This window comes from Cetorhinus maximus, chromosome 15 (assembly GCF_964194155.1).
Source record: "Cetorhinus maximus chromosome 15, sCetMax3.hap1.1, whole genome shotgun sequence".
In the NCBI taxonomy this organism is placed as follows: Eukaryota; Metazoa; Chordata; class Chondrichthyes; order Lamniformes; family Cetorhinidae; genus Cetorhinus; species Cetorhinus maximus.
The window spans coordinates 26,965,251-26,977,584 of record NC_135893.1 but is presented as its reverse complement, the minus strand read 5'-3'; the positions used below and the strand labels follow the sequence as shown (position 1 = coordinate 26,977,584).

The 12,334-nt window shown below is 43.7% G+C and overlaps 1 protein-coding gene across 1 annotated transcript in view; it reads left to right on the top strand.

Annotated features, from left to right (window-relative positions):
• The window catches only part of LOC144690565 (rho guanine nucleotide exchange factor 10-like protein), a 173,129-nt gene extending 168,980 nt beyond the window's left edge, over positions 1-4,149 (top strand). Inside the window, exons 28-29 of the mRNA XM_078558178.1 lie at positions 501-623; positions 1,296-4,149. Of these exons, the coding sequence (XP_078414304.1) occupies positions 501-623; positions 1,296-1,819 (647 nt within the window). The 3' untranslated portion in view covers positions 1,820-4,149. The remainder of the gene's footprint in view (positions 1-500; positions 624-1,295) is intronic.
• The last annotated feature ends 8,185 nt before the right edge of the window (positions 4,150-12,334 follow it).

Here is a 12,334-nt window from a genome sequence, read left to right as displayed (position 1 = left end):
AAAGGGCCCAGATTTATTTAAATGGCCAGACAGGCTCTGTCAATGCTGATGATACAAAACCAAGCTCATGGTCTGATTTGACAGCCTGCCTGTCATTATTCTATTCCTAAATTCTATTATTAATTATAGTATTAGTGATTAGATAAAGGGAAGAGAAAATGTCCAGAGGAAGTACTCTTTTGTTTGTAGGATCATAGAAAGTTCACGGCGCAGAAAGAGGCCATTGTGGCTGCACCAGCTGAAAAACCTGCCACCCAGCCTAATCCCACTTTCCAGCATTTGGTGCGTAGCCCTGAAGGTTACGGCACTTGAGGTGCACACCCAGACACCTTTTAACTGAGTTGAGGGTCTCTGCCCCTACTACCCTATTTCAGGCAGTGCGTTCCAGGCCCCCACAATCCTTCGGTTTGAATACAAAGAACAAGTTCTTGCTCCTGGACCTTAACATTATCTGGACTTCTGTACAATGATGTTTTTCTCCTTCCTCCTCCTTCTTTAAGGCCAAAGGAATATTTTGGTGACGTGTTTGCTGGTTTGCCAAGGGATGCTCTGGATTGGGACCAATCAAGGAATTTTGATCGCTTTACCAGTATCGAAACTTGAAGGAATTCCAAAAGTAACAGGTAAAGATTTTTTTCTCTCTCTTAATAATCGCAGTTTTGTAGTTTCTTTCACAAGATGAGTCTTGTTGGAGTTATAGAGAGAACAGAGGGACTGACATGGTTACTCAAACACCAGATAGATAGGAAAGAATACCTTGTGATGTAGTGCCACAGTGAATGAAGGTGTGCATTGGAACATATATGAATCCAACATTATGCATAATTTATTACTAAGTAGCACCAAACTGGTTCAGAAATTTAGACAGTTAAAAGGAATATAAGTGTTTTGTAAGTGTAGTAAAGGATGTTGTTTTGAGCTGGGGGTTAAGGCCTGTTGTTCAGCAGTGTCAGGGGAGATTAGCTGTACTGCAATCACTTCCTAAATGTCTGAAAGTGTTAGGGCAGTGTGGAGGAAGCTTTATCTGCAACTGGTCCACATTATACTTGGGAAGTGTTGTCAGGACACTGTAGAAGAAGCATGAATCTGCATTGAACCCTTGCTTGATGTTGGTGTTTTTAAAACAATCTATTTTTTTGCATCCTTGCATAGACGGACCTCTTTCATTCATAGCATCCCTGTTAAGTGTTTCAAGTTAATATGATGACACAGGGAGTTGTCCAACGGGCGAGACTCTGCATTGTGTTTTTAGTCATGTTCCCAGTCACTGAGTTTTATTCCTCTCTCCTGTGCAGGAAAGGGAATGATTTCTCTCAACGCACACTGTGGGCCTGTGGAGTTTCTGATCCCCACCATTGGCTCTTTGGACTTGGAATTACTGAAAAGCGAGTCCACCGAGGACATGCCTGAATATCCAGAAGGGAATGGCAAAGAGGATTCTTCCTCCCAGGAATCCCTTCACGAGCAGCACAACCACCTGGATAAGAAGCAAGGGATCTTGCTGCGTTACAACCTACGCTCCACTTCTCACTTGCCCGGTCAGTTACTGTCAGCACACGGCAGCGAGGCTCAGGCCACTGAGAGCTCCCTGGAGCACAGCGTTGAGGACGGTTCCATCTATGAGATAGTAGATGACCCGGACGTGTGGGTTCGAAGCAGGTCTTCAGCCCGAGAGGTTGTCAGAAAGGAGAAGGTCAGCTCGGTTGCCATTGCCTCTGGAGGCAGGGGCTACCAGAACTTTAACAGAGACTTCAAGCCGACAGTACACAACAAGAATGAAAACACATTGCTGATTTGGCAGATTCCACTGACTTTGTAGGGTTCTGACTTTGTACAGATTTGCGTTTGTTGAATGTGTCTACCAGAAGTACACTCTGTTATAAGATTGCACCATGTTCAATTGTCTGCAACTCTGAGTTTTGAAGAGAAATTCCATCTTACAAACAGAGTTACATGTTCAATTGTCTGGAGGTTGTGCATCTCTCAAGTGGTTAGCATGAAGATTTCAAAGCATTCTATACCATTATTAGGGCTAGCTGACCTATTCACATTTGGAACTCTTTTAAGGAGGATTCAGCTGTAACACTCTCTGCCCTACCTTTCTTGTTGGTGAATGGTGCAGTGCACAGAACGATGGAGGCAAGGGTATATTGTGCCATAGATTTGCCTTTTCTTGCTCCTTTCCTCTTTTTGTATTTCTTCCACTTTCTCACCCCTAAGTCATTAAGTTATTGGGCCTGTGCTTGCTGTTTTAGAAAGGGAGGAATGTTGAAGTCATTCCCAGGTCACTTTTTCTCCTAATTTTCTCACATCTTCCCACACCTCTTCTACAAAGGTGCAGACTCATGTTGGGGTAATGAATCCATGGGCGCTGGTAGCCCTTTGACACTGTGCCCAAGTGGCCACTCTTCATATGGGAACCTAGATATTGAATGTCTTTAGGTTATTTGAATCTGGAGAGCACCAAAGCTGAACCCTATCTGGCATCCACACAAACATGCACTTTTCAGCAGAAATCACTGGATAACGATTGCATCCCGTGGCACTCTCTCCCAGCCTGGGAATGCTGAAGTCCATCTTCCCGTGCCGCTATCGCATTCTACCTGGTTGGTTGGCTTACAAATGGAATAAGTGGAAGGACCTGGTCGGCTTCTTCAACCATGCAGGAAAAATAATTGGGAGCAATGTGAAAATAAAGTTCTCTTTGGTGGATGCAACTTGTGAGCTTGATAACTCAGCAATTATGTTTCAACTATTTGTGTGTATATTTAATTTTTGTAACAGTTCAATGGTTTGAAGACTGGTGCTGATGATCCTGGTTTCATTTGACACATGGGTGCAAACAGCCAGGTTATAGAATGTCTTATTTCATCCTAATCCCCTCTCTTTCCTAGTTGTAAATAATCTGCTAAAAGCTACACCTCCCAAGTATGAATTGTGACACTTTTGTATTCCTATTATTGGTGAGATTACAAACCACTCTGATAAGTCATTATCTTTTCCCGCACTCTCACCAGGGCATTTAATAACTTGACTGAGAGGGTAGACCCCCAATGCTGTTCCACTGCTACTTTGGGGAATTATGTAAACAGCTGGATGCTGAGACTTGCCCTGGTTCTCATACTCTGGTGGGTGTGTGGCATCCTTTCAGAATACCCCTATACCATTATGGCTATAACTAAAAATGCAATGGGCAGAAAATTACAAGTTCCAACCTACTTTCTAACACTGGGTACGGCCAAATATTCACCCATGTTAGATTTAACTTCCCAAAATCAAAGGTTACTCAACTGACAGAAAAATAAAACTGTTTAAGAACGACAAATTGGGCAAGAAAACGAGGACTCATTATCTTTTCAAATAGGAAGATATCTCATGACTTTTTTGCTCTTCCCTAATGAATGGCCAAAGTGTACATCAGGGTAATTCTGTACAGCCTCCTGCACTTTGACACTAGCAGACAAATATTTGTGTGCAGTCTTTGAACTGGAATCTGATGAAGGGAATACTTGTATTTATGGTGTAAAATACTAGTTCTTGTTGCTGGAAATAGTTGTGATCTCCAAGAAGAGGGCAGAGTAAGAATGTTGCATGATTATTGACGCTATCATTTGGGAATCCTTAGTCTGGTTTTGGAACCATGTAACTGCAGAGGTTTACAGCACAGGAGTCCATTTTGCCCATTGTCTGTGCCAGCTCTTTACTAATGACATATTGCCACAATATGTAAATATTGACTCCTTCAGAGCCATAGCAATTGGTTTTTACTCAGGGTTTAAGATCCCCCAAAACAGAAGCTGTTCTTGCATGCTGAAAGTCAAAACTTGTATTTGAGGGCACTATTTCACTATTCTGCAAATTGTACATCTTCTGGTCCTTCAGCCACTCTTTTCCTGCCAAGGGAGCATAGAGCAACATCGTTCCATGTCCCTCTGATTGCAGATGATCATTTAGTTTCCTACCCTTCTCTCCAATACCATATTTCAGTATCCATGGGACACTAATTCTAAAAGGAACTAATTTGGACCTAATAAAACTCACTCAATCAGTCAAAACACTGAGCTGCAACCAATCCCTGGGACTGCTCAAATCCATCCTTGTGGAAATTAGACTGTTCAATCATTAAAGATCTTCTACTTAGAATCTGAACTCTGTTTTACTCTTGTTTGTTTACTCTAACAATGGAATCAGTATAATAAATCACTGGGAAGCCTCAACTATTTTTCGGTGTGCATCCAAGTTCCAACCAAAGGTGGCCGTTCATGTGTGACCTCTTTGTTCTATTGCTTACTGATAACTATGCTTGGAGGTCAAGTTGAATGCAATTGAGTCAATCAACTGGCCTTTCTGGTCCTAACAAAATGGAGATGTGCATTCCCTGGTGTCATTGGCTTAATTTAGTGTTAATCACTAGCTTTGCCTCCAGGGTCATGATACTGAGCATTGGTTTTCAAGTAAGATAATTTTGGGAATACAGAATGATGGGTCAGTGACTTCCCAAACAACCTCTGCTGACAAAGATGTTTCCAAGGAGCTGCTTAGTGGAGACCAACAATAAAACCAAGTAGGATCAGCAGTTCCATTTTGTAACTGGTTCTGTGGTTTTAATAAGAGTCTTTTCATTTGCTCTGGATATGGATCATTCTGCCTTCTAATAGCATGACTAATTTTTCTCACTGGCCAGTAAGCAAGAGAGGAATGCTGAATCCCAGCTTGCTGACACCCCAATTTTAGGAAATCTGATTGGAGCTGTGTAGATATTTGCCATCTCTGATATGCTCAGGGTGACTGGGAAAGAGGGAGTGGACTGCAAGAAGCCTCAGCCTTATGAATATCGTGAAATGTTAACATTTTTGACAAAGAACGATTGGTACTCGGAAAACAAGGAAAGACAGCTTGCGTCAGGAAGTGTATTTTATCGTATTTTGGCAGCATTTCTCTATACCAAGTCTTTAGTAGCAATGATTTGCATACCCATAAGATCATAAGATTAAATGATGTTGGCCATTTTTATAAGAATGAAAGCCAAAGGCTAACCTGAGTATTGTAATGTGTATTTATAGATTACTTGTTTTGAGCTGATAAGTGCAAGTGGTTGGGATTCCCAAGTATTACTGACCCAAATCCAATTTCTATTTTCATTTGAGTTCTGTTTTTTATCCCTGACTATCTACAAGTGATTACAGAACCACTCTCCCGTGAAATATATAGGCCACAATCAGAGACATAGTGAAGGAAAGTATATCCCCCTATTCAAATACTCTTAAACTCCATTCAGAATTAGCCTCAACTAATAAAATGAGTTAATAAGCTTTTAACACACTGCTGGACAGAGGGGGCATGGTCTGCACTTAACCAGCCTTATCTTGGTATGAAAGCCCTCCAATCACCAAAGATAAACATTTTTTGCACAATTTAAAAGAAAATTATAGGCGAAAGGTTTGATTTCTAATAGCTGGGACTTAGTTGCTTTTTGGTTGCCTGGGGCAAAAATTGAATTGTAAATGTTGACCCTGAGCTACACCGACATGTGTCTATTTATGGTGACCAGATAAATTGGAGATTTGCGGATTTTTATTCACATTTGGGGTGGCATGTGAGGTGATGGTGAGTATTACATTCTATTCCAGTCTTTGACAACAGCACCATAGTGTCCTGTTGTATGGTGTTCAGCTGCAAAGCCTGGCTCAAAAGGATTGTCTGTTTATTGTCAATGTGTTTACACGGTAAATGACTCTCCTTTTCCTTTCTAACTGGATTTACTTAGAGAGTCTACTTTGGACCAATGTCAAGCAAACTGCACGTGTTCCTGTGGCCACTTTTACACTGGCACAGTTTCAGTTTGGATTTTCGGACCCTGAAGCCTGCATTGCTAAACCTGCCTCCCCTGTCTTACCAGTAGAGTGACTGGAAATTTGCAAGCACTGTGTTAATCAGGCATATCTGCCTTTCAAAGAAATGCCCTGCTTTGTGAGACCACAATTTACCCAATAGTTTAGTACGCTATACTACTATTATAGTACAGAGCAGGAAAGCCCCAGGGTCAATCTCTGGAGTTGGCTGGTCTCAGCTGGAGCAGTGCTGGTGGTCTTTTGTATCTCCAGCTGAAAGAAGGAACCATCAATAATTAGTCGTGGATTTTAAAGATCCGGTTAATTTATCTTCTGCAGTTTGAACAGTTTAAGCAAGCTGTTTCATGCTGCTACTATGCAAGTGGCTACGCAAGTGGTATTTTCCACTAACGAGATGCTGCTGTCAGTCCAAAAAAATGTTCTGCCTACCACACTTAAGCAATGTTGTGTATGAATTTCAGTGCAGGTATGATGCCAGGTAGGTAGGCTGTACATCCCAGTGATTGGCTGATTGAATCGAACAGCATGTTCCTTCCTTGGTGGGGATGGCAACATTATGTTAATGTCACTGAACTAGCAATCTAGGGGCCCATGCTAATGCTCTGGGGCTGTGGGTTCAAGTCCCACCAAGGCAACTGGTAGAATTTAAATTCAATTAATAAATCTGGAGTATAAAGCTAGCCTCAGTAATGGTGACCATGAAACCATCATCGATTGTCGTAAAAACTCATCTGGCTCAGTAATGTCCTTTGAGTAAGGATGGCAGATTTCCTTCCCTAATCTGGCCTACATGTGACTCCAGACCTACAGCAATGAGGTTGACTCTTAACTGTCCTCTGAAATGTCAAGAGCAATTAGGGATGGGCAACAAATGCTGGCTTTGTTAGTGATGTCCATATCCCATGAAAGAATAAAATGAAAAGTTGTTCATAATAGGCAGAGTACAGACTGTACTCAACCAGCCTGCACTTGCAAAACCCAAAACAAAATGTCTACTGTTAGATTTGGTGGTTGCGCAGCACTTGCTGAACAATCCTGAGTGTGCTAATAGCTACACTAACAACCAATTTAAGACAATCAGTTGAGCTTGTAACATTGCTCATTTACACTTACTAGAAGCAACATACATTCATGCAAAGAGACCCGTTTTCTTCAAGGAAAAGGAATATGCTCAAATTTTTTGCTTTTTCTTAATTATCCGGGAGCTTGGGGAGCCTATAGTTCCCTGTTGCTTTCTCCGTGGCAATTTTCACCTCAGCCAATCAGTCGGCTTGCCAACCAATCAGCACTCTTTTCTCTCATGGTATAAATTATGATTGTTTGAAATTTGGCATTCTTGCATTTGTCCTGATGAGTACAAGATGGAAAGGCAACGTGTCTCTCTTTTCAGCAATATTTAATTTTTTTGATGCACCATTGGATGGGGACAGGAGGTCACTCAGCCCTCGAGCAAAGGTGGATCATGACTGATCTATGTGTTAACTCCATCCATGTGCCTTGGTTCCGTAGCCTTAATTACACTTTCCTGATAAAAATTTCAAAACTGATGGATAGATTTCTAACACATGCCTCCCCCACCCCATATCAATATCTTCTTGGGGGATGGTGTTTTGAATTTCCTTTACCCTTTGTGTAAAAAAGTGCTTTGAAGGGCATATTCCAAATTTTATGTCCCCTCATTCTGGAGTCATTGTTCTTGTGTGATCAAGCTTCCAAAGCAATGGTTGATTGGACCATTAACCTGATAGGCACTGTGGTATAAGGGTCTGGCACATAAAGAGTTAATGTGCAACTGAGTGCAGTACCACTTAAACAGTGATGTTGGAGGTGTCAGCTGTGGCTCAGTTCATAGCACCCTCGCCTTTGAATCAGAGGGTTGTGGGTTCATGTCCCACTCCTGGAAACCAAGAACTGTGATTGTACTCGAAAGAGTTGCAATCTGTGACTGTTGATAACTCGAAAGAGTTTAAACAGTGATGTAAGAAAACACATGACCCACACCTAGGGGTCAGTCAGGTGTTGGATAGAATCGTGTGTACCAGCAAGCATGGAGACAACTTCCAGCTGAACCCTTTACTGTATAGTTCTTGTAGTTAATAAATACATAACCTACTTAAGACTACGAAAACTTCATTAAGACCTACCAAATGGTATCCAACGCCCTATAACAGGCACTGGATTTGGCAGCTGCAGCACATTCAGTAAATGGAGTTAGGTTTCAGATCAACCACGATCTCATTGAATGGCGGAACAGTAGAGGGGCTAATTGGCCTCCTGCTGTTCCTATGTTCCTGCTCCTGACTAGTACCAAATAGTCCCCCCTGGGATTTGGGTATGTGACTTGAGGGAACAGAATTGGGTTCAGTAGCAAAGCTCTCCACAGTCGAATAGTTTGTTGGTATTTGGACTGCGATGCGTGAGGTACCAGAGCATTCCTAATGCCCTTAGAACCCTACAGCAGCATAAGTTAGTGCCTTCAGAAAGTAGAAACTTGGGAAGGAGAACAATCTGCAATCTCTGTAGCAATGCCACAACAGACTAGGATTTTATGAGGTGGAAGGTATTTTTAATATAAAAGTAGTTACGAGTGAATGATAACAATGTAAATAATCTCATCACGGGGGCAAGATGATAAATCACTTCAGTGCAGCTTAGTCACAGTTTGAGGACAGCTGAACTCTGAAGATTTTTTGCTGTAATTGCACCCATTCATTATTCTCCACATAATAACACATGTTTCAATGAGTCAGAACCTCTAAAAAAAATAAATTGCAAATTTAGAAACCACTCTCAAAACGTTTTAAAAAGCGTGCTTATGCAAAACAGGCTCCCAGGAGATAAAGAGGGTAAATTCTGCACTCCCACTGCCCCAGGGCAGGGCAGGCTCCAGGGGAGGGAGGGACGGAGGGGTGCAAACACTGCTAATCACTAGAGCCCGTGGCCCTAGGGCGACCCGGGCTCGTTGGCCGAGTAGCCTGTCAATGGGGATGCTCCGTGTCCAAAGCAGTCAACAGGTTGTTCGCAACAGCAGCAATCATTGGCCTATTTTGACGTGCCAGATTCCCCAGTCCTTCCTTCACTTGCTTACCTCTTGGTGTTGTGAGGCTCGGTGCGCTGCTTCCTTCTCTTGCTGGAGTCTGGAAGCTGCTGGGGTGGAAGGTAAATGTCTCCATGTTTACCTCCCCTCCCAACATCTTCTCTGAGTCCTGAAGCCCAGTCCAGCCCTTCGGCATCATTAACGATGGTGTCTGTGGCCCACGGTCCTCCCCCGCGGTTTCTTCTCGTTGTTGGGAGGGGAAGGGCCCTGGACACCATCGACGGAGGGACTAGACTGGGGAGGACTTCAGGATTTAGAGAAGAGATGAGGAGGGGAAGGGTCCTGGACCATGATTCTCGGAGCAGTAGGGAAGGGTTTTACTTTTGAATTCTGCAAATGCCCCCTTCAACATGAATTTTTATCATAATTCTTTCTCCAGGTTAGTTTTTCATCGGTCTGATTTAATTATAGTACAAAGCAACCAAAGTGAGTAGTGGGTTTCTGATTGTTCACATTTGTATCCCGGAATATGCACCACCCTTCCTTTCTGTTAGCGAGGCAGGTTGACTGAGGTATGTTTGGGTTAGTGTAGCTATGCTTAAATTTTTTAGTGAAATAATTTTTGAAAAGCTTGCCAAATAAAATACAAACTGATTGCACCTCTCTGTTGAACATGAAAATGAAGAAGTAAAGGAGAGAGAGAGATGTGCAATGTGCAGTAAAGCAGAACATTCATTTCCCTGAACTATCACACGTTCCATTTCAATTATCCGCCCCTTCATCGGACTTTGACAGAGCTGCAGACTGGGGCTGGGGGCAGAGGCACATCTCCGGCCCGCACAGGTGAGCTGGGTGAGCTGGCTATTGGGAAATGGGGAAATTTCTGCCAGTGGCCGCCGAAACCATGATATCTGAGAGAGTCAGGTACAACTCCCACTTTCTGCTCCTCCAATCACAGCCTCATATTTTCTCCATCTCTCTCTGTTCCGCTCCCGTTTTCCCAGTTGGGTTTCGATTCTCCGCTCGAGTCTGTCCTTCCGCCGCCTTCACACTCTCTGTAGCACAGAGTCACACATTCCCCGGCTCTGTGGTCAAACACCCTTTTCGATTAGATGTATCTGATGGTAAAAGGCGGAGCAGGGCAATGGAAAAGCACTGAAATTAAACACTAACCCGAATGGAAGCAGAGTGACAGGTGGCAACCTGGTGACATGTTATGTCAGAAGAGTTTTACAGGAATCCGGATAACTGAATGTACCCAGTGGAAATTCTGAATCCACCCGGACTTCTGACAAAATATCCAAGTCAGTCTGGACCTGGAAAAATTTATTCATTTTGCTTCCAAATTCCACCCCTCCATCATTGTCACATGGTCCATCTCTGAGACTTCCCTTCCTTGACCTCTCTGTTTCAATTTCTGGTGATAGACTGTCCACCAATATTCATTACAAGCCTACCGACTCCCACAGCTACCTTGACTACAGCTCCTCACACCCCGCTTCCTGTAAGGACTCCATCCCATTCTCTCAGTTCCTTCGCCTCCGTAGCATCTGTTCTGATGATGCCACTTTCCAAAACAGTTCCTCTGACATGTCTTCCTTCTTCCTTAACCGAGGTTTTCCAGCCACGGTGGTTGACAGGGCCTCAACCGTGTCCGGCCCATCTCCCACTCATCCGCCCTCACACCTTCCTCTCCCTCCCAGAAACATGATAGGGTCCCCCTTGTGTTCACTTATCACCCCACCAGCCTCCGCATTCAAAGGATCATCTTCCAACATTTCCGCCAACTCCAGCATGATGCCACCACCAAACACATCTTCCCTTCATCCCCCCTGGCGGCATTCTGCAGGGATCGTTCATTCTGGGACACCCTGGTCCACTCCTCCATCACCCCCTACACCTCAACCCCCTCCCACGGCACCTTCCCATGCAACCGCAGAAGGTGCAACACCTGTCCCTTTACTTCCCTTCTCCTCACCGTCCAAGGGCCCAAACACTCCTTTCAAGTGAAGCAGCATTTCACTTGCACTTCCCTCAATTTAGTCTACTGCATTCGTTGCTCCCAATGCGGTTTCCTCTACATTGGAGAGATCAAAAGCAGACTGGGTGACCGCTTTGCGGAACACCTTTGGTCTGTCCGCAAGCATGACCCAGACCTCCCTGTCGCTTGCCATTTCAACACTCCACCCTGCTCTCATACCCACATGTCCGTCCTTGGCCTGCTGCATTGTCCCAGTGAAGCTCAACGCAAACTGGAGGAACAGCACCTCATCTTCCGACTAGACACTTTACAGCCTTCCGGACTGAATATTGAGTTCAACAATTTTAGATCATGAACTCTCTCCTTCATCCCCACCCCCTTTCTGATCTCCCTTTTTTCTCCAATAATTTATATATATTTTTCTTTTCCCACCTATTTCCATTATTTTTAAATGTATTTCCATCCATTGTTTTATTTCTACCTTTTAGCCTATTTCGATCCCTTCCCTTCCCCTCACCCCACCCCCACTAGGGCTATCTGTACCTTGCTTGTCCTGCTTTCTACCCTTAATTAGCACATTCCTTAGATAATATCATCACCTTCAACACCTCTTTGTCCTTTTGTCTATGACATCTTTTGGCTATCTCCACCTATCACTGGCCCTCTATCCAGCTCTACCTGTCCCACCCACCCCCACCCCCCACCACCCCCCCTTAAACCAGCTTATATTTCACCTTTCTATTTTTACTTAGTTCTGTTGAAGAGTCATATGGACTCGAAACGTTAACTGTGTTCCTCTCCGCAGATGCTGCCAGACCTGCTGAGTTTTTCCAGGTATTATTATTTTTGTTTTGGATTTCCAGCATCTGCAGTTTTTTGCTTTTATCCAAGCCAAATGTTCCCGGTATTTTTTTGTTGGGTAAAAAAATGTAAAGATGTGGAAGCAGTGAGGAACTTGAGATTGGGCGGGAAGACAGCTCCTGGAATCAACAATTCACAAGGTTGCTTTCTGACAAGTCTGTATGAAGGAATAAAAGAAAGTTCCCAGTTACAATGATGTGTCAATAGTGGTTTCAATTCTAACACTAAACCTAACCGTAACAATGTTGTCAATACTGTTTTTAAAGACTAACCCTAACCTAACCCCAACCTAATCCCAGCCCCAAGTATCATCCTGAAACCATAACTTTCAATGGACTTTATAAATAGATGCATAGAGTACAAAAGCCTAATAAGTTTTTCTAAAGCCACAGGAAACCGTTCAACCCCACTCTGACTATGCTTCCCAAATCTGGGTGCCCGAAGGATGTGAGGGGGAGGGTTAAAGGTGTTGGGGGGGTGGGGGGTGCAAAGGTGGAGATAAGGGGCCCAGAAACAGGAGAAGCACCGAGACTGACGATTTCTCTTCCTGGCCCTGGTGCAGGGGTGCTCCCATGGGCAGCTCGGCTGAAGATTGGGCGTTAG